The sequence below is a fragment of the Cavia porcellus genome, unplaced genomic scaffold, assembly GCF_034190915.1.
Source record: "Cavia porcellus strain 051 isolate PalLab524CR breed Dunkin Hartley unplaced genomic scaffold, mCavPor4.1 scaffold_11, whole genome shotgun sequence".
In the NCBI taxonomy this organism is placed as follows: Eukaryota; Metazoa; Chordata; class Mammalia; order Rodentia; family Caviidae; genus Cavia; species Cavia porcellus.
The window spans coordinates 75,019,026-75,040,774 of NW_026947494.1; the positions used below are offsets into that span (position 1 = coordinate 75,019,026).

Consider the following 21,749-nt stretch of genomic DNA (forward strand, 5'->3'; position numbering starts at 1 on the left):
GAAACCCTAGATGATCAATATAAAAAACAAACAGAATACATAATGCAGATGCACAGAGATATACAGGAAATAAAAAACTCCACTGAAAGTTGTAAAAACCGACTCAGTGAAGGTGAAGATAGAATTTCAGACATTGAAGACAATATTGCAGCCAGTGAACAGGAAAGGAAAGATCTTTTAAAAATAACAAGGAATCAGGAAATAACAATTCAACAACTGCAAGATGATGCAAAGAAAAATAAAATAAGATTAATAGGGATTAATGAGAAAGAAGGAGACAACATAAAGGATGTCAAGAGGATATTTAGAGAAGTAATAGCTGAAAATTTCCCAAGCATGAGATCAGAAACCAACATGAGGATCAGTGAAGCATATAGAACTCCAAATAGTCATAACCAAAATAAAACCACACCCAGACATACAATAATCACCATCCCAGAAATCCAACACAAGAATAGATTATTAAAAGCTGTCAGAGAGAAAAGACAGATCACTTATAAAGGAAAACCTTTATATAAAAGGAATCACAGGAGACTTCTCAGGACAAACAATAAAGTCAAGAAGAGCATGCAGTGAAGTATTCCAGATCCTAAAGCAAAATGATTTCCAACCTAGACTGCAGTACCCTGCAAAACTATCATTCAAAATTGATGGTGAAATACGATATTTCTATGACAAAGAACAGCTGAAGAACTTCATGAACACCAAGCCAACCCTGCAAAAAATATTGAAAGACAGTTTAGATACACAAAGGAAAAAACCACTAGGCAAAGCAGATAATTAAACAGAACAGAAAGATAAAGATGCAACAGCAGAGAGATAACATATCAACAATAAACCAGCATTTAACTCTTATAACCATTAATGTAAATGGTCTCAATGCACCAATCAAAAGAAACAGACTAGCACAATGGATCAAGAAACAAAATCCAACCTTATGCTATTTACAGGAAACCCATCTAACCCAGAAGGATACTCACGGACTGAAAGTCAAAGGACGGAAAACAATACTTCACACAACAGGAATCCAAAAAAAGCAGGAGTAGCCATTCTGTTTGCAGACAACATGAACTTTAAACCAACAATGACCATAAAGGGCAAAGAAGGTCACTACATACTCGTTAGGGGAAAACTCCAAGAGGAAAAGATAACTATCTTAAATATATATGCACCAAACTCCAGAGCACCAAGTTATATAAAACAACTATTGACAGAAATGAAAACTCAAATTATCAGTAACACAATTGTAATAGGAGACCTTAATATGCCATTGACACCAAGGGACAGATCAACCAGACAGAAAATCAGCAAAGAAATAACAGAACTGAATCACACCTGCAAACAAATGGATTTGATAGACATATACAGAACGTTCCACCCAACAACATCAGAATACACATTCTTCTCAGCAGTACATGGATCATTCTCTAAAATAGACCATATATTAGCTCACAGAACATATTTAAACAAATGCAAAAGACTTGAAATCATCCCTTGCATGTTATCAGATCATAGCGTTCTGAAATTAGAAATTAATGATAAAAGATACTGCAAAAATCCCGCAAACACATGGAAACTGAATAACACACTCTTGAGTAATCAGTGGGTCACAGAGGAAAATAAAGAAGAAATTAAAAAATACCTACAAGAAAATGAAAATGCAGATACAACTTACCAGAATTTGTGGGATGCAATGAAAGCCATCCTCACAGGAAAATTTATTGCACTGAGTTCCCACATCAGGAAAACACAGCTACACCTCAAACAGCTAGAAAAAGAAGAGCAAGTCAAGTCCAAAGCCAAAAGAAGAGAGGAAATTATAAAAATCAGAGCAGAAATCAATGCAATAGAGACTAAGAAAACAATCCAAAGAATCAACGAATCAAAGAGTTGGTTCTTCGAAAGAATAAATAAAATCGATAAGCCCCTAGCCAACCTTATTTTAAAAAGGGAAGAAAAAGCTCTAATTCATGCAATAAGAAATGAAAAAGGTGAAATCACTACAGACTCTACAGAAATACAGAAGATCATCAACACCTATTTTGAAAACCTCTACTTTCAAAGGTTTGATAACACAGAAGAAATAGACAGATTCTTAGAAACGTATGAAGTACCAAAGCTAGATCAGGAGGATGTAAAACTGCTGAATAACCCAATCTCTGTTAATGAAATTGAAAATGTAATTAAGCCCTTACCTACAAAGAAGTGACCAGGCCCAGATGAATTCACTGCAGAATTCTACAAGAAATACAAAGAAGACCTAAAGCCGACACTCCTCAAACTATTCAATGAAATTGAAAGGGAACCAATCCTTCCGAAGTCATTCCTGGAAGCAAGTATTACTCTAGTACCAAAACCTGAGAAAGACCCAACTAAAAAAGAGAACTATAGACCAATCTCCCTAATGAACACAGATGCAAAAATCCTCAATAAAATTATTGGCAAATAGGATGCAGCAAATCATCAAGAAGATTATACACCATGACCAAGTGGAATTCATCCCAGGGATGCGGGGATGGTTCAACACACGTAAAACAATAAATGTAATCCACCATATCAATAAAGTCAAAAGTAAGAATCACATGATCATTTCTATAGATGCAGAACAAGCCTTCAATAAGGCCCAACATTCATTCATGATAAGAACTTTACAGAAAATTGGAATAGATGGTCTTTACCTCAATGTAATAAAGACCATTTATGACAAACCAACAGCTAGCATCATACTAAATGGCCAAAAATTGAAAGCCTTTACTTTAAAATCAGGCACAAGACAAGGATGCCCTTTATCACCATTCCTATTTAATATAGTACTGGAAGTACTAGCTAGAGCAATTAGACAAGAGAGAGAAATAAAAGGGGTAAAGATAGGAAAAGAAGAAGTTAAATAATCATTGTTTGCAGATGACATGATACTCCACATACAAGACCCCCTAAACTCCATTGAAAGACTCTTAGATATGATAAATAAATTCAGTAATGTAGCTGGATACAAAATCAATACTCAGAAATCAATAGCATTCCTATACACGAACAACAAAATCACAGAGAGGGAAATAAAAGAAACTGCACTCTTCCCACTAGCAAGGAAAAAAAATGAAATATTTAGGAATTACTCTTACAAAAGAAGTAAAAGACCTATACAGGGAAAATTATAATACACTGAAAAAACAAATTGAAGATGACCTCAGAAAATGGAAAAACATCCCTTGCTCATTGATAGGAAGAACAAACATTGTGAAAATGGCCATTCTCCCAAATCTCTTACACAGATTCAATGCAATCCCAATAAAAATACCATCAACATACCTTATAAATCTAGAGAAATCACTCCTAAAATTCATCTCGAGTGAGAAGAGGCCTAGAATACCAAAGGCAATTCTAAGCAGCAAAGGCAAGGCAGGAGGCATCACAATCCCTGACTTGAAGTTATACTACAAAGCAACAGTAGTAAAATCAACATGGTACTGGAATCAAAACAGAGTCGAAGATCAATGGAACAGATTAGAAGATACAACCACAACTACAAACACACTCAACCACCTTATCTTTGATAAAGGAGCCAAGCAGGTTCACTGGAAGAACGACAGTCTCTTTAATAAATGGTGCTGGAAAAATTGGCTCTCCATTTGCCGAAAACTAAAGCTAGACCCATGCCTATCACCATGTACTAAATTAAAATCCAAATGGGTCAAAGATCTGAATATTAAAACAGAAACACTAAATCTATTGGAAGACAAATTGGGTAGAAACCTTGAAGACATAGGGGTAGGTAGAGAATTCATGAACAGGACTCAAACCGCATGGGAAATACTTCCCAGAATCAGTAACTGGGCCACTTCTTATTATAAAGTTTCTGCATGTCAAAAGAAATCTCCAGCATAGTGAAAAGAAAACCCACAAAGTGGGAAAAGATTTTAGTGAACTCCCTCTCAGACAAGGGACTCTTGTCTAAAACATATAAAGAATTAAAAAAACTGGGACCACCAAAATTCAAAGATCCAATCCAAAAATGGGCATCTGAGATGAATACCCACTTCTCAGATGAAGAAATACAAATGGCAAATAAATACATGAAAAAATGCTCATCATCGTTGGGCATTAGAGAAATGCAAATTAAAACCACACTGAGATTTCATCCCATTCCTGAAAGAATGGCCTGGATCAAGAAAACCAACAACAACAAATGCTGGAGAGGCTGTGAGGAAAAAGGAACTCTCCTACACTGTTGGTGGGAGTGTAGACTGGTGCAGCCTTTGTGGAGGTCAGTCTGGAGATTTCTCAAAAAGCTGGGATTGGAATACTTCTGCCTAGGCATTTATTCCCCCTGCATCCCAAATAAATTAGTCACATTTCTGGCTGCCCAGCCCCGTGGCCCCAGACTGCAAGGAGACTGCCTGGAGCAGCTCTGCATGCAGCTGCAAGCTCTTTTTTTACCACCTGGAGGCAGCCTTCCAGACTCCATCTGCCCTAGAGGGTGCTAAGGCTCTGGGTGCAAATAAGCCACTGTACATAGCTTCAGAGTAGCTCTTTGTGCTGTAAAAAGGCTGCTGCTATACTCTTATTCCACTCCTAGGGTTACATTCTTCTGTTTCTTTACAGATTAAGAAAGATCTATATACTCTATTTATCTCTACAGAATAGGAAGGAATGAGATTTTGTGACTATTTTCTTCATCAGAATATTAGACGAATGAGTACTGGTTACTATTTCTTCGGGACTCATCTCATGCAGGGCATCAAATATTAGCATTGTTCTAAATGGCCTATTATTCTTGGCCATTTAACATATTTTGTACACTTTATCAGATATAATTCATTGGCATTAATAAGGCTATCACTATGTCTCTTCCTTCCAGACAGGTCCATAATAAGAAATGAGATAGCAAAGTTAGGGGAGTGAAGGCTGTGGGATAATGGTGGTGGAGGATGTACTGATTGCATGGAATATATGTGCAGACATTAACAAGGGAACTGCAAAAGTCTAGACAGCCCTTCAACAGATTTCATATTTAAAAGAAACAAACTAAGTTTATGTGACAAAGGGCAGCAGAATGGAGAAGGCTCTGCCTGAAGCACTCTTTAGTGAACCCCGGATGTGGGGAGTAAAATACAGCTACCACTGAGCAGTTAGGCACCTGGGCACTGCGGGGGTGAGCAAGCTGGAAAAGGAGTCCAGGTCTTCGTCAGTGCTGTGCCCCTCCTTAGACAGGGAGGCTTGTGACCGTTTGTGGGCCTCAGGGAGGAGAACAAGAACCAGACACTTCCTGTAAGTCAGTGCCTTGCACAGTTCGCTGGAAGAACAAACAACCACCAGCCATTTGCAGGCCTCAGGGAGGAGAACAAGAAGACAGCCACTTCTTATGAGCTGGCACCATGCAGAGTCTGCAGGGAAGACAAGCAGACACCAGCACCTTCTGGTGATGGGCTGGGAGACAAGAAAAGCCAAGCCCCCACACCACACTGTGAGTGATCAGCTGATCTGGAGAAATACTGAGTAGCTGAGATGATAGCTACTGAAGGAATAAAACAACCTAGTGCTTGTAGTGTTCAGTGTTTCATTGACTTTGCAGGCCTGAAGTTTGATCATCTATTTGGAGGATGACAAGATGCAGTAGGGCATATATAGAGGATCTCTTTCTGAAGATAGTGGCCATTGTTAATTCTCAATTACCTTGTTTTAAAGTGTTGTATCATTTTCATGTTTGGTTTGGTTCAGTTTGGTTTGGTTTGGTTCTGTTTTGTTTGATTTTCCTATGTCTGATGGTATGGATAGCCATTTTGAAGACAAGAGGCATTGTGGTAGCCATTGTTGATTTCCTATGATCTTGTTTTGAAACCCTGTATCACTTGCAACATTTTGTTTTGATTGTGTTTATTCTGTTTTATTTTGCTTGGTTTTATTCTCTTTAAAATAAAATTAAAATTTAAGAAAATAGAGTTTGTGATAGTGGTCACTGTGGGAAAGAGAAATCATTTTTGGTTGGATTTCCTAATCCAGACCCTTTTATCTTCCAGTGCTTCTGTCTTGCCTGAGTTATTTTTTGCTTCATTTCCTATTGATAATTCATTTGGAAAAAATGCTGCAGGGCATCTCCCAACACTGGCAAATAGAGCCCAAGTTTTTCACCCCCATGTCCACAATAGATAAGGTTTCAGCAACTATTCATACCCAAACCATTCATGAGTCTAGGACCTGTCTTCTTCTCTGTACTTGGGACATTAAGCAAAAATAACAGTAAATACCAATACAGCCGAAGATGGTAGTTTTCTTGAGATAATAGAGCTCAGCAAAGAAACTAAAGAGCAAAGCCTCTGTTATGCAAATAAGTGCCACTGATCCAAGCAAGAAAGTATTGACTATCTGATGATGAAATTTCAGGAGAGGACAATCTGTGAGACCTGTGACCAGGTCTGTCAAGAATGGACAGTTTCTTCTGGAACTTACCTTTTAGGGCTCAGAGGAAAGCACAACTTGTCTAGATTGAAAGCTGCCTTCCAAAATTCTGTACTAAAGTTCTCTCTAAAATTCTTCACTCTAATCCCCTTATGAAATTGTTGTAACGCTGCAATTTTAGCAACTTAAAGAAGCCAAAATTTAAACAAATATTCTTTTTTTTTGTCTTTTTCTTTTTTATCAGTACTAGGGATTGAACTCACGACCACCTGCTTGCAAGGCAGGTGCTTACGCTGCTGAGCTAAATCCCCAGCCCCTTGAACAAACATTCTTATTAAAATTTGAAATATTAAACTTCTGATCTTTTATTACACTTAATAGGTTGGTAATAAGATATTACAAGATAAGACTTTCCTAAAATGCCTAGTAAATGATTATTTATTTAAACAACCAGTGACACATGACACTGTATAATGTACAATCCTATGTAAATGACACAAATCCATAACCTGCAATATACACCAAACACACACACATACACAGTGTTATTCACAATATGACACAACTTCTCTGACACACCACAGAGATCACCTTACCTTTCACATGTGAAGATGGACTCAGATGCTGCACTGGGTTCTCTGACTACAACCTTTTCACAGTACCAGTACTGTGATTCATCATTGGCCTCACAGCGCAACAGCACCTTCTGCAGTTTTCCAAGTGACACTGCTTCCACTTGAAATTTATCAATCTGGTGCAGGAGACAGAGAAACCTCATAGCAGTAGTTAAAGTCCAGCCAATAACAAATATTGGCAATAATAATAGCCCAAGCCTGCCAGAGCAGCACAATTTTTTAAAAGAGATAATGTAACTATAGTTAGCATCAAAGGGGCAATAAAGGAAGAAAAATAAGTAAATTATTTTTATTTATTAAAATAAGTTTTGGCTGTTTTTTCTCTCTTGCAATTTTGTTTTATTTTATTCTAGTATCTCCAGTGTGAAAAAAAAACAACACAGCTTAACACTAAAGCTTTCTGTCTGTTGCTTTCTTGTTACGGTTTGTGTCTAGAAGTCCCCCCAAAGCCTCATGCGGTCACAGGGGTCGGGCCTTTCCACCATTTGTAATTAGTTCAGTGTCTTGTGCTGGGATTGGTGGAGTGAGTGCTGCACCTGTGGTCAACATGAAATATAAAGAAGTGAAGGAGGCATGATTTTCCTCTTTTGCCCTTTTCACTCTTGCTGCTTTTGGAATCTGCTGCAGCCGCAATGAATAGCTGCCTCTCAGCCATGCCAGCCTGCCTTGGAACCAGCTGATTATGGGCTGTAAGCTAAAAATGATAAACTAAATAAACCTCTCCTTCCTTCTTTTTGGGTTTCAGGTATCTTGTCTCAGCAATGAGAGAAAAATAACCGAGACAGAATTTGCTACTAAAGGAGTGGAGTTGTGGCTGTGACTATACCTGATCATGTGGTTCAAGAGCTTTTGGGAACAGCTTGTGGGAAGAGTTTGGAAAGGTTCGGAAGTGTGACCTGGAAGCACAGAGTTGGAACAGCTTAGGTTGTTCTGGATGAGAGATTTTAGTCAGAGTTCAGAAGACCACAAAACAAGTAAAGACCAGGCTTGGGAGGTTTCTGCTGGGAAGGACTGCACTGAGTATTGGACTCCAGATGATGTGCATTATGGCTTGGCAGAAATGTCTGCATTTTGCTCATGTCCAGATATTTTGCCTGACAGTAAGATTAAATGTATCAGACTAATTAATCTGGCAAAAGAAATTTCAAAGCAGTCAAATGTTGAGGCCAGTGGCATGGTTATTGTTGGGACTTTTAACCAGATTTACACAGCAAATAAAGAGTAAAGAGCCCAGCAGGATGATGTAAAACATTGTGAGGAAAGAAGTTTCAGTAAAGCTGCGGACTGCAAAGATAGAACTGAGTTCTCTTATTATTCGAAGGAAGAAGAGAATATAAAAGATGGCCTTAGGGCATCACAAGCAGCTTCAAGTTTCCATGCTTTACAGCCTCAAAACTGCAAAAGTGATAGACTATGCTTTGAGGAGAAAGTCACTGAGTAGCATGCTCCATAGCGGTAGCAGTGGCTGTACCAGTTTCCAAAATGGCAGCAGCCACAACAGGTTCCGGAATGGCAGTGGCATAGAGAATCTGTTGCTCAGATCAGATTCAAAGTGCCAGCAATCCAGGTACTCAACCCTTACAACCAAGAGAAAACAAAGCTTGAATATTGCTCCAGCTGGCAGCTGACCTTGGCATCATCCTGTAGTGCTGGGTTTGGGTGCATAAAAAATGCAAGAGTTCTGAGATTAAATAGTTTTTCATCCCAGTTTAGAAGCCCTGGGAGGCCAAGCAGTGTGCCCCTAGAGGGCAATATGCAAAGCTGTGAGTGTAAAGTCAAAAATGCAAAGAAGAACCTGGATGCTTGGAAAAGCCAGGAGCATGGATTGTCTAATGAAACCTGCAAGGAGGAAGCAAAGCCAGCCTAAAAGAGAAGCTGAGGGAGCCATAACTGACAGAAATGCCATGGGGGTGGAGTCACTCAAGCCTTTTGGCACTTATAACCAGATTGCTTCAAATGCTGAACTTGGAACTCAAGGACTTATGTTTGCCCTGCTGGATTTTGTATTATTTTGGTCTCATTCCTTTGTATACTGATTTGTATCTTTTGGAACAGTAATATTTATCTTGTGCCATTGAATGTTGGAAGTGTTGAACTTTTTTTTCATTTGTACAGAAGTTACAGCTAAGAGTTTACCCAAGATCTCAGAAGAGACTTGGGACTTGAGATTTTCAATGATGCTGAAACTGTTAGTACTCTGCCAACTCTTTGAGATATACCGAATGTCTTTTGCATGAAAGATGAACATGAGTCTTTGCGGGGGCAGATGTGGAATGCTACGGTTTGTCTTTAAAAGTCCCCTTAAAGCCTCATGGGGTCATGGGTTTGGGCCTTTGAAAAGTAGCTGAGTCTGGCATTTGAGATTGGTTCATTGTCTAGCACTGGGACTGGCATTGTGAGTGCTGCGACTGCCCAGGGTGGATAGCTGGCATACAATAAAAAGGAGGGAAGGAGGCATGCTTTGCCCCTTTTGTCCCTTTTGTCCTTTTAGCTCTTGCCTCTTTTGAAATCTTCCACAGCTGCCATGAACGGCTACCCCTCAGCCATGCCACCCTGCCCTAGAACCAACTGATCATGGACTGAAACCTCCAAAAACTGTAAGCTAAAAACACCTTTCCTTCCTTCATTTTGGACATTGGGCATTTTGTCTCAGCAGTGAGAACTAACTGAGACATTTCCTCTAACTTCAACTCTTGGCCCTGAGAAGTAGTTCATTAAGATTTGAGGTTCACAACCACAAGACATAACGTAGAATATGTCCTTTCCACAAATACTGACATAGTCTGAATCATAAAAGACATTTTTTCTCATTTTACCTCCTCCCTTTCTTCCAGAAATCCTTTTCCTGAATTTTTCTCTAAGTATGAAAATAGAGCATGTTCTTCAATTGGCTGTGAAAAAGCATCCTCTAATTCTTATTCCAGTGCAATACAATAAAGGATATAAAAGCAATATCCTGTACCCTCAGCCATCGATTTTTTTGGTATAGGAGCTAAAAAATATAGCCTGGAGAAAAGACAGATTCTTGTCTTGGTTACTTTTCTCTCCTTGCTGAGACAAAATACCTGACAGCCAAAATTAGGGAAGAAAAGTTTTATTTGGCTTGCAGTTTTTGGAAGTTTCAGTCCATAATCAGCTGGTTCCAAGGCAGCATGGCAAGGCGCTTCAAGGCAGCAGCAAGAGCAAAAGGGGGAAAATAAGCCTCTTCCCCTCCCTTAGTGTACACAGGCCACCACCACTACCCACCCCCCAGGGTGGGTGTAGCACACCCAAAATCTTCTTACTCTGCTTTGCACAGGATGAGCATATTTACAAATAATTCTGGATCCCTGCTGAGTCTTTCAGTTAAACTTCTAAACTTCTCAAGTTGACACAATGTATCAACCGTAACAATCCCCATCCCTTGTCAACTTGGTAACCAGACATTTTTCTTTAAATCAGCCTCCAGATATTTTGGAACTTAACAATCCTTAGGAACCTGTATTAAGTCTACCAACATTATATTACATTAGAACCATAATATTTTGTCCTTGGATTCCCAAAGACTCATCACATCCCTTTATGCAAAAGGCATTTAGTCCATCTGCAAGAGTTGCCAAAGTCCTAACAATTTCAGCATTGCTGAAAAGTTCAAGTCCCAAGTCTGCTGAGATGGGAGGCAAACTGTTAACTGCATATCTCTGTACAAATGAAAATAAAGTTAAATATTTCCAACATGCAAAGGCACAAGATAGACATTCCCATTCCGATTCCAAAAGTTATAAACAGGAGGCTACAAAGGATTGGGACAAAAGGAAATAGAAAATCCAGCAGGGCAAACATTAAGTCCTGCAGTTCCATGTGCTCCATTTGAGACAATCCGTGGCAAACTGCCAGTTCCAAAGGGCTTTTGGTTTCACCTGCATGGCCAATAATAGTGGTTTTAGCCCCCAGGGCTTCTCTCTTGGGCTGTTTTGCTTCCTCATTGCAGGTTTCCTTAGCTGATCTACTTTCCTGGCTTTTCCAAACTTCTGAGTCTCCACTGCACCTTTGGCTTCACACTCACAGCTTCACACACTGTCCTCTCAGGGGGACACTGCTTGGCCTCCTAGATATTCTGAAGTTGGGGTAGAAGGCTTTTTAACCGCAGAACCTTTGCCTTCTGTATGCACCTAAAACCAGCACCACATGGACAATATCGAGGTCTGTGGCTAGGTGCAGCAGTAGCTAGACTTTCCTCTCTCTTGGCTGTAGGAGTTGAGTGCCTAGATCACTGGGCACTCTGAACCTGATTCTGAGGAACAGATTTTCTGTGCTGTCTCCATTCTGGAACCTGGTGCAGCCACTGTCATTCTGGAACATGGTGCTCTGAGGCTTTCTCTTCCAAGTAAAATCTTTCACTTTCACATTTTGGAGGCTGAAAAGCCATAACATACATTGACTGGAATCCAACAACCAATGCAGTTCTTCTTCCCAGCAGAAACCTCCTGAGCCTGGTCTTTACCTGAAGGCTTTCTATCAGTGAGAGCTCTCCTGAGCTCTGACCAGAATCTCCATAGAGAACAGACTAAAGTGTTTTAGTTCTATACATTCAGGGCACATCTCCAAACTTTTCCAAACTTCTCCCGCAAGCTATTCCCAAAGGCTCTTGAATCACATGGTCAGGTACAGTCACAGCAACAACCCCATTCCTCTGATACCAATTCTGTCTTAGTTACTTTTCTCTCCTTGCTGAGAACAAAATACCCAACACCCAAAATTAAGGAAGAAAAGATTTATTTGGATTACAGTTTTTGGAGGTCTTAGTCCATAATCATGGCTCCAAGTCAGGGCAGCATGGCACCGGGGCAACACTTCAAGGCAGCAGCCAGAGCAAAAGTGGGAAAACAAGCTTCTTCTTTATATTGCACACAGGCCACCCACTACCCCTTTCGGGGTAGGTGTAGCACTCACAAAATTTCCTTGTCCTGCTCTGCATAGGATGAGGATATTTACAAAGTAAGAAACCTGACCCCCTATTGAGTCTCTCAGTTAAACTCCTAAACTTCTCAAGTCTAAACTACACAATCTATCAATCATAACACCTCTTTAATAATTAGTGCCATAAAAACTGTCTATAAATATGAACAATACAACTAAACCCATATTTCTCATCTTGAATTGAAAAATCAAATCAAAATGAGCCAAAGACCCAGATATAGGACCAAAAACAAGATCTGCTTGAAGATAACAAAGGGAAAATACCTGAAGCCACAGGCATAGGCAAGGATTTCCTGAACAGAATGCCAATAGCATGACAAATAATACCAAGAACCAACAAGTGGGATTAAATTTAGTAGTAATAGCCAGAGTGAAGAAACAGCCTAAATGGTTAAAAAAAAAAAAAAACCTGTCAGCTACTCTTCTGACACAGAACTAGTATCTACTGTATACAAAGATATCAAATACTAAACTCCCTCAAAATAACCCAAACAAAAAATGGGCATATAAACTGAAAAAACACATCTTTAAAGAATTAAAAAGAGCTAAAGTACATGAAAAATGTTACCATCTTTAGCCTTTAGAAAAATACACATATCAAAACAACTCTGAGGTTCCATCTTATTCAGAATGGCTATAATCAAGAACACATTAAACCTACAAATGTCAGGAAGGATTAAACGGGAAAAAGAACCCTTCTACCTTGTTGATAAGAATGCTAATTAGTACAATTATGGAAATCAGCATCACTATTCCTCAAAATCTAAAAGTAGAAATTCCATTCAATCCATCTGTATCTCTGCTGTATTCCCAAAAAGAATTAAAGACTGTCGTAATGTAGTGAGACAAGCATACCCAAGTTTATAGCAGTACAATTCATATTAGCTAAGCTCTGAAAACAGATCTTTCATAAATTACTATTAATGGACAAATGGATAAAGAAAATGTTGTAAATCTAAGCCATGAAATTTTATTCATCCATTAAGAAGAATGAATTCATGTCTTTTGCAGGAAAATGAATGGATCTTGAGATTATAATATTAAATGTCAGACACATGAAGTTAAATTTTTCCATGATTTCTCTTACTTGAGAAACCCAAAATGTAAATTAATGAGTAAAATATAGACTTAAGAGATGAAGAAGGGGATGAAGAGAAGAGGATACCATGGGATGAGGAAGAGGCTTGAAAATGATAAAATTTTAGATAGATAGATAGATAGATAGATAGATAGATAGATAGAAATTGGCATAGACAGATAGCTCATCCTCAAAATGAAATTAAATATTATGTATGCAAACATATACAAACTTTTAGAATAAAATAAGCATAGAATTGGTTTTTCATGTCAAAAATGCACTAACATTGCCAGAGAGAGGTAGGGCCTAAAGGAAATGCTATGCTGATGGGAATAAAAAGAATTCCTTTATATACTATTTCTTCATGGATTGTTGTTATTTTGAATAACTATCTTAAAAGGAAAGGGTCATAAATCCAATTAAATCTGAAAATTTTCTAGATGTGGCAGTCGGCTATTAGTCACAGTTACTCTATTTCATGGTAAGTATTTACGAACTCAGTATTATTTGTATTACTCAAATGGAATGGGTTGTCTTAACTACTGCCTGCATTTTTACCATGCTAAATTTCCATTCAAGAGTTGCATACATAATAGATGAGTGTCAACTTTTGGTTCTTTGTTACCGATGGGAATCATCTCTTATTTAGGGCAGATGAAAACCAATGTTAGTCCAGAAACAATGCTTCTGTAACCAGAGAAGTACTGTTTGTGCACTTTACTGGATGTCTCTGGATAATCTCTTTTTCACTCTCCTGAGTTACCAGGCTGCCCTCAGAAGGGGACATTCCATGGGGCACATCACCAACTGTGGCACATATAAAGATGCTCTCTCCCACGTCGTCTTGACTGTTGGGTTCCTTTGCTACTGAGGTAGACAGGTTAAGCTACTTCCTACCTCAACGCCCTGTGCCTCATGCTTCTTTGCCTGAAGGCTTCACTTGTGGGACAATGCTGAGGGATTTTACAAAAATGTCTGTGAAGATCCTAAGCAAGAAGGTTTCCCAGCAATGAGCAGCTCACTATTAATCTTTACAGATATTTCTTATGTAACAGTCTACCTGCTTAACAACTGAGGCTCACTGTTCAGACTTTTAACTTGTCTTGTTTCTTGGTACACCTCTGTACATCTTGTTTACAGAGCTCCAATATCTTTTTTTTTTTGACAGTACACCTTGCTAACATAATATTGTGATTTTTACTGACTGTACTGCTTGGCAAAGTACTGTAGCTCCATGGTATGTTACACATTCCAGTACTGCCATAAGAGGCGAGTAAAAGTAAAGTCATCAAGTTGGAGTTTGCTTCAATAATTTTTTTTCTACATGTTGTAATATACATACTATATACAATTCCTCATTTAGCAACCAATTCACTTAACAACCTAGTTATAGGAACAGAACTCCTTCCTCATTCATTAAATGGGGAATGTGTATATTGGTTTCTCTCCCTTTCTCGCCTCAATGTCCCCATTCTTCACTTCTCAGGGGTTTAAGTAGATAATTTCCAGATAAACTACTTATACTCAAGTTTTTGTCTCATGCTTATCTTTGGGGCAAACCAAACTACTGTACAATACCTTTTTTGTATCTTAAATTAACTTTAAGTTTTAAGATAGAATTTAAATGGGGTCTGTTAGTAGCTGCTTTTAATTATACCACTAGACACTATGTAAAGAAAATAACACCAGCCCAATCAGTGATTCATGAGATAAATAGTAGCTGGTATGTAGTGCTTCTGATAATAAAATTCCACGGTTGTTGCCAGTTTTTCTACTATATACTTTTTCAGATTATATGACAATTCCATTAAATTCTACACACTCAGGAAAACAACAATGAAAACTTTAAATGAAATCATGCACTTTTATATTTCTAATTCTAAACTTTTAGATTGATACCACTAAATTCCTAATTCTAGCCTGTTTTATATACTCACTGCAACCATAGCTCCTACCCAATATTAATTTCAGTCTGCAGTATAGTATCTGATAAATGACATACGTAATGATGAACTGAAGGAAATCATCATCCCAGTAACTTCATATGATGCAACACTGCCACAAAATGCTGCACGATGACAAAACAAGTAGCAGCTAGAAGGGATTAAGCCTTCAGGATTTATCACAAAGTAGCAAGGGTGGAATCTGGCATTGATACAAAGTTAGTATTGTTCTTCAGAGAACAATGTTATTGATCTGTTACAATAGCATCAACGTGGTATCTAAGGTTTTGTTTCTGTTCTAGTAGGTTCTCTTGTTGTATCCCTCATTTTGTTGACATTAATACAAGATACCTGACACTCACAACTTAGAAGAGGAAAAGTTTATTTCAGGTCATGGTTCACAGAGGATTCAGTCTATGGTTAGTTGGATCCAAGGAGGAAATGCATGACATAAGGGCATGGCAGAGGAAAGGTACTGGATCCATGGAAGCCAAGAAGCAGAGACAGCAGGGAGAGTAGGGACAAGAATACACTCTTCTCGGTCACACCCCGGTAGCACAGCTCCTCACCTCCTAACAAGACATTCATGACTGACTTCACTGATGACTGTAGTGCCCTATGATCCAATCGCCACTGCAAACACATGAGATTTATGGGGAACATTCAAGGTATAAACCATAACATTCTTCCTCTGGCCCTAAAAAGGCTCACATCCAACACATGTAAAGTGTAGTTATTCTGTCTCTAAGAGCTGCCTGTTTTAACAGCTTCAGCAATTCTTTGGAAAAATTCACAATCTCTCTGAAACTCAAGACAAAGTTTTAGCTTGTAAGCCTCTATAAAGAAGTTAAATATTTCTAACATACAGTGGCATATAATAAACATTTCCATTCCAAAAAGGAGGAATAGGGCGATAAAAAGGAATCAGACTAAAACAAGACCAAAACCCAGCAGAGTAAACATTAAATTCATGTTTGACATCCAGGACACATAACCCTGACATGTGAGTTCCAGAAGCTAAGAGCAGCCCTGGTCCTTTAACCTTGCTGGTCGCAGCCCACATGACCTCTCTCTTGAACTGGTTATACTCATAGCCTATAGCTTTCTCTAGAAGAGAGAATCCACGTGCCTTGCAGCTTTGATTGCCTGGCATTTCCACTACACCTTATAGCTTTAGGCATCACCCTCTAACATGGCTTGGCTTCCGAGGCATTATTTTTAAATTGGAATAGAAGCCTTCACGACCCTACTACTTCTGCATTCTGCATGTCTGAAAAGTCAGCTTCACGTGCCAAAGTCGGCTCAATCAATAGCCTCGCCTTCTTGTTCCACAGCAGCAGTGGGTACTGAGTGCCTGCAAGGCTGAACTCAGGGGAACATTCCCCTAGGTGCCCTCAATAAGCAGGGCAACTGGAGTTCTATTCTAAAGCAATCTTTGAAGGATTTTATTCTTTTACACTCTGGCACCTGTGATGGGTGAGATCCTCCTTAATACTTAGACACTCTCAAGGCATCTTTATTCTTGTGTTTGTGCAAAGTAATGGCTCCTTTCTAATAAATAGTATGAGCCTTTTCAGCAGCCACATCTCTTCTGGCCCCACCTTTACATATAGTTATTCATGAGCCCAACTTGAAGTTTTTCAATTATTTCTTTCTTTTGCTCTTGATTCTCACTATAAATCTGGTTAAAAGTAACCAGCAGTACCCAGACCACAGCCTGAATGACTTGACCATTTTGCAATTTTCTCCACCTGATTAATTAATCCACTACTTTTATTCTCAATTGTGGCAAAGTTTCAGAACACAGGTAAAATGAGGACACATTCTCTGGCAGAGTACAACACGTGATGTCTGATACAGTTGCCGATGGAATTTTTGTCCCAAACTGAAGTCTCAGGAGCTTGACATTTACCACCCACATTTCTATCAGCATTTGGGCTTTCTGAATCCCAAACAGAATCACCCAACAATCTCCATGTATAGTCTTTTAGAGATCTACCTGGCATCTGCAAAACTTTCCAAATTCCTCCTCCAAACTGGTTACAAAGGCTTCTAAACCAGACAGTCAGCTATGGTCACAGAAATGGTCACACTTCTGTGATCCTAATCTGCGTTAGTCCCATAAGTGGGACAAAATATCTGATACCCATAACTTCCAGGAGGATAGGTTTATTTTGGCTCATGGGTTTTAGAGGATTCATTCCATGGTTGGTTGGCTCCAAGCATAGCGGCAAGGCAGTGCTGAGAATGGCAGCCCGGACAAGAAGAAGGGAAGAAAGAACCATGGGCAAAACACATCCTTCAAGGTCACATCATCAGTGATTCACCTTCAACCAGGCTCCACCTACTGACATCATGTTTAGCTATGAAACTCATCAGTGAATAAACCTACTGTTGAATACAGTGACCCTCTAATCCAGTCACCTTTCAGAAGTCCCACATCTGAACACATGGGACTTTGGGGAGACACTGACAATCTCAACCATAACACTTGTAAAAGCAAGCCCTAGGCATAATTTATTTTGTCTCATACAAAGCATAACTCTCTTTTTTATTCAAAGAATAGTCTTATCAAAACTTCTGTATAATCTATAGTGGTGAATAAAATGCCTATGTGATTTGTAGGGTATTTTGTTTCATAATATTTCACAAACTGTCCTAAAATATCTGAGACACAAATATTCTCAAACTAAAGAGTCTTCTTCCTTAAAACTTTATCTTTAAGCACCAACTCCCCAAGCCTTAATTTTAGATCTTCAAGTACTGTCTTCCTTCCATGTACACCAAAGTAACATTTAAAATTAACCTTGTAATGGGATATTGATCCCAAATAGCTAGTAAGAATCATATTTATATGAAAAAGATAAAAGAGAATAATAAGGAATTTTAAATGTAAATACAATGTAATTGGCTTTGAGATGTTTAAAAAAAATGGCCAAGATACTGTTATGAGAACTATAGTGCTCTTGTATGTTCTGACATTTTAGAATAATGCTTTGTAGTTTTCAGTCCTGACACAGCATGTTCATATATATTTTTACTGATGTCTTTTCAACACAGCTTGTTCTTTTCCTTACACTATCACTAATTTTTAATGTCTTTTTTGTTCTATTATTCATTATAGGTTTTAGCATATAATATTTTTCTTTTAAGAACAACTTCTAAAACAAAAAATATCATGCAGTCAAGTCAAGAACCTTAGGTTAAAGACATTTCAAAACTAGACTTGAAGAATGTCAAGCATCTTTTAGATATGAAATCACATGTGACCGTGATCAAATAGGTTGGCAAGAGCTTTAAAGAGTCCCTTGCCCAGACTCACTTGTCCTCTTCGGAATCTCACTGGCATGTTCGATTTGTGCAGCAGTCTAAGGCCGGAATCTCCCCTCTCCCCGAAGAGACAGAGAGAAACCGCTGCCTCCGTTTCGGCTTGCTTCAACTGTCCAGTGTAGACATCAACGTGATATCTTACAACTGGCGAAACAATGGGGAGACAAAGCAAGAAGAAATCTGTCACTTCACAGTTCACACAAGTAGAATGCAGATCCACGTGCTCTCAAACTACATTAAAAAACATGACGCTATATATTTCCTCAAATCTAGACTTTTTGCATATACTGAGACTTTTGACCCTTGAATTTTAACTATAACTGAGCACTTTTATGCTGCTAACAAATACACAATAGATAATAGCTTTACTTTTACAATAGTTAATAGCTTTACTCAAATAGCTTTACTCAATAAGATGCTTTGAAAGGCTCTTTTTGTACATATGACACAGGACATTTTATACTTAGTATTATAAAGAGGAGGGTGAAAATGTGATAATGCTTAAAGTTCAAAATGATGCAAGGTTTGATAAGGAAATAAACTCAAAGTGAGTAATGGTAGGAAGTGCCCAGCTAATCCCCAACAAAGCCAGATGAGACAAGATCTTGACATTTCTTATCTCTCACAGCCTCAGCCTCTACGTCAGTAGCTGGACTGTAAGAACCATTTTGAGAAATATTTAATCCCCAATCTGCCAATGATTCATGATGTGACAATAAAAAAGTCACTTGCAAATGGGTAAAATAAATCCTTTATTAGTAGGAAAAATGATTCCATAAGTGAGTATTTCAGAAATAAATTCAAGCAGCTATAAGAACAAATATGGTATTTATGTATATTAATAATATACCTGGAAAAACAGGTTGCCCTTCTTTGATTACAGGAAGCTCACAAACAAGGTCTCCATCTGCTTGTATCTGAGACATTCCTGCATTTGCTACAAAATCTAAAATCTTCTTGCTCTTTCTATGCTGCATAGTTACCTAGGATTAGAAGAAATAATTGTCAAGTTGTATGATTTCCAACTTCTCACAGAAGTCAGAATTCAAAATGCACCCCAGACTTGGTAAAATATAATCTGTGTACTCCTGTGTTGCTGGTGGTGGTGATTGTTAGCAGTAATAGCATTCTAGTGACTACTGTTTACTAGGCTGTTATTATTTGCCAACTATTATTCTATGTGATCTGTTTTAATCATCTTTTAATTATCACTGAATGCACTGATAAAATTCTTACATTATAGATAAGAAAATATTTTAAACATTTTCAAATTTCAAAATTTTAAATGCCCTCTGATCTGACTATTTCAGTTTTTCCTAAGAGAGTGACCAAAAAGGTGAACTACAGGAAAACTCCACATAAGAGTTCATGCCCATATTAGTCACCAAAGCAAGCTACACAGCAGAACCCTTTAAGATTTTAATGCTTTTTCAATTTATGTTTAATACCTGCAGGCCGCACACCACTGCCAGAGCCAAAGTGCCCACGAGCTCCCACGCACAGTGTCTTTTCCTGCCTGTCCAGAGGCTGTTCAGTGCACACCTCCCCACGGATTGCTCCTGGATAGCTATTTCACCCAAAAGCTGCCCTCTGTTATGTTCCCCTTCCTGTCTCAGGGGACCAGCAGAGGACTTTCCTTCCCTCCTATCAGAATGGACAACAGGCCTTTCTCCTTTTAACACATTAGTTAATCCTCTAACTAAGGTGTTGATCCCCTCTCCTTACTTTCCTCTGCCTTTTCTAGGGACAGGTGCTACCATATTTCAGGGGATTATTCTCAAACTTCATGACCATAACCCTCTGCCTGCCTTTCTTGCTGTTTCTCAACCCTGCTTTTAGGCAGTTCAAGTTAAAAATCTGACCATTTTATGCACTGCTCATGACTTTCTCAATAATCCTATGTACCATATATAAAATCCACAATCCTCAACACAACAAAGAGTTTATGACTGGGTCTAATCTTGCTGGATGTTTCTTTTTCATATCTAATATTCTAGTTCTGCTTATCTGTTCTTGGTTGCATGAGCTAGAAATGTCTTCTCTTAACAAGCCTCATACATACTCTCATCTGTTTATCTCTAATCTGTACATACTCTTAGCTTTTGTATTGATCGTGCCTGGCTTTCATTCTAAAAAGTCTTTTGTGAGCCCCTAGTCTGGTTAGACACCTTACTTTGTAAACTATGGAAAGCTACCCCTTTCATGACTTAACCCCTTCAACTGACTTTGAGAAAAAGGACTTAGTTTGACTGATGTTGGTATTTCCTCAAGACTTCACAAGGTAGTTTTAGGTTGTTTGCTGAACAAATGATTACATGAATAAGGAAGCAGGTATTTGTCAATATAAGTGATGAGATTACATGACAGATCTGACCATAAATGCTTGATTTCATCTGTATTTTATCCAGGTAAGAGACCATGAAAACACTTTTTTTATTAAATAATGACTATTTCACCAGATTACACAGAACAGATGCCATTATATATAAGAAATATGCAAAAGTTACATAAATCGTATAAATTCTTCTTGTTAACACTAGCCAAGTTTATATATAAATATAAAGGATGTTCACAAAATATATTCTCCTAAACTTGGAAATGCCCCCCTCCCCACACATGCCACAACATATGACACTTTACTTTTATGGGGATTACATAGAAAATTCAATACACAGAGAGAAAGAAACCAATCATAGGGTGCATATTCTTTTAAGTCCAAATCAGATGCAATATTGAAATACAATTTTCTGTGGCCCTGTGCCTACTCATGAGAAACATTAGTTGTTCTGATGTTCCAGAGACTAGTGAGATGGGAGGAGTGAGTGAATGAAAAGAGAGTGATCAGCACTCCACAGCTGAGGCTCTATTTATGGCTGTCTTTTTGCTAAAGTTTCAGCAGTGAGAGAGGGTGCTTAATCTTTTCATTTCTCTTCCTGGAGCCAATGAAATCTTTTACTTTGCTTTGTTTGGAACAGAAAGAGATGCTACTCCCTAAGCTAGGAATATACTGCTCAAGTGATTGAAAATTAAACAAGCAAATATATATATATATATATATATATATATATATATATATATATCCGAGAGTGAAGATAATTTCCCAGCCCTATTGCCTGGTGTGTGCATATACCTCTGTGAGTATAGCTTACCTTCATTACAGGCAAATTCCTTACAGGGATGTGTACAACACTACATTAGCGTGGAGGGGAACGAAGAAAAACTGTCCCTATCATCAAGATTTCATAGGTTATTCATAGAAACAAATTATTTAAATAATATGAGTCTATAATAATATTAACAAACATTAAATTCTATATAGGTTCTACTTAGGTTTCTAAATAGTGAGATAGTGAGAATTTCAGTTAGACTAAGATGTTTCATCATACAAGGTCAACGTAACTTTTAGAT

At 38.2% G+C, this 21,749-nt stretch overlaps 1 protein-coding gene across 1 annotated transcript in view; it reads right to left on the minus strand.

Annotated features, from left to right (window-relative positions):
* Rp1 (RP1 axonemal microtubule associated) overlaps nt 1-21,749 on the minus strand; it is a 388,520-nt gene that overhangs the window by 110,885 nt on the left and 255,886 nt on the right. The window contains exons 20-22 of the mRNA XM_063258495.1: nt 19,192-19,324; nt 18,334-18,485; nt 6,993-7,147 (exon numbers count right to left, since the gene is read on the minus strand). Of these exons, the coding sequence (XP_063114565.1) occupies nt 6,993-7,147; nt 18,334-18,485; nt 19,192-19,324 (440 nt within the window). The remainder of the gene's footprint in view (nt 1-6,992; nt 7,148-18,333; nt 18,486-19,191; nt 19,325-21,749) is intronic.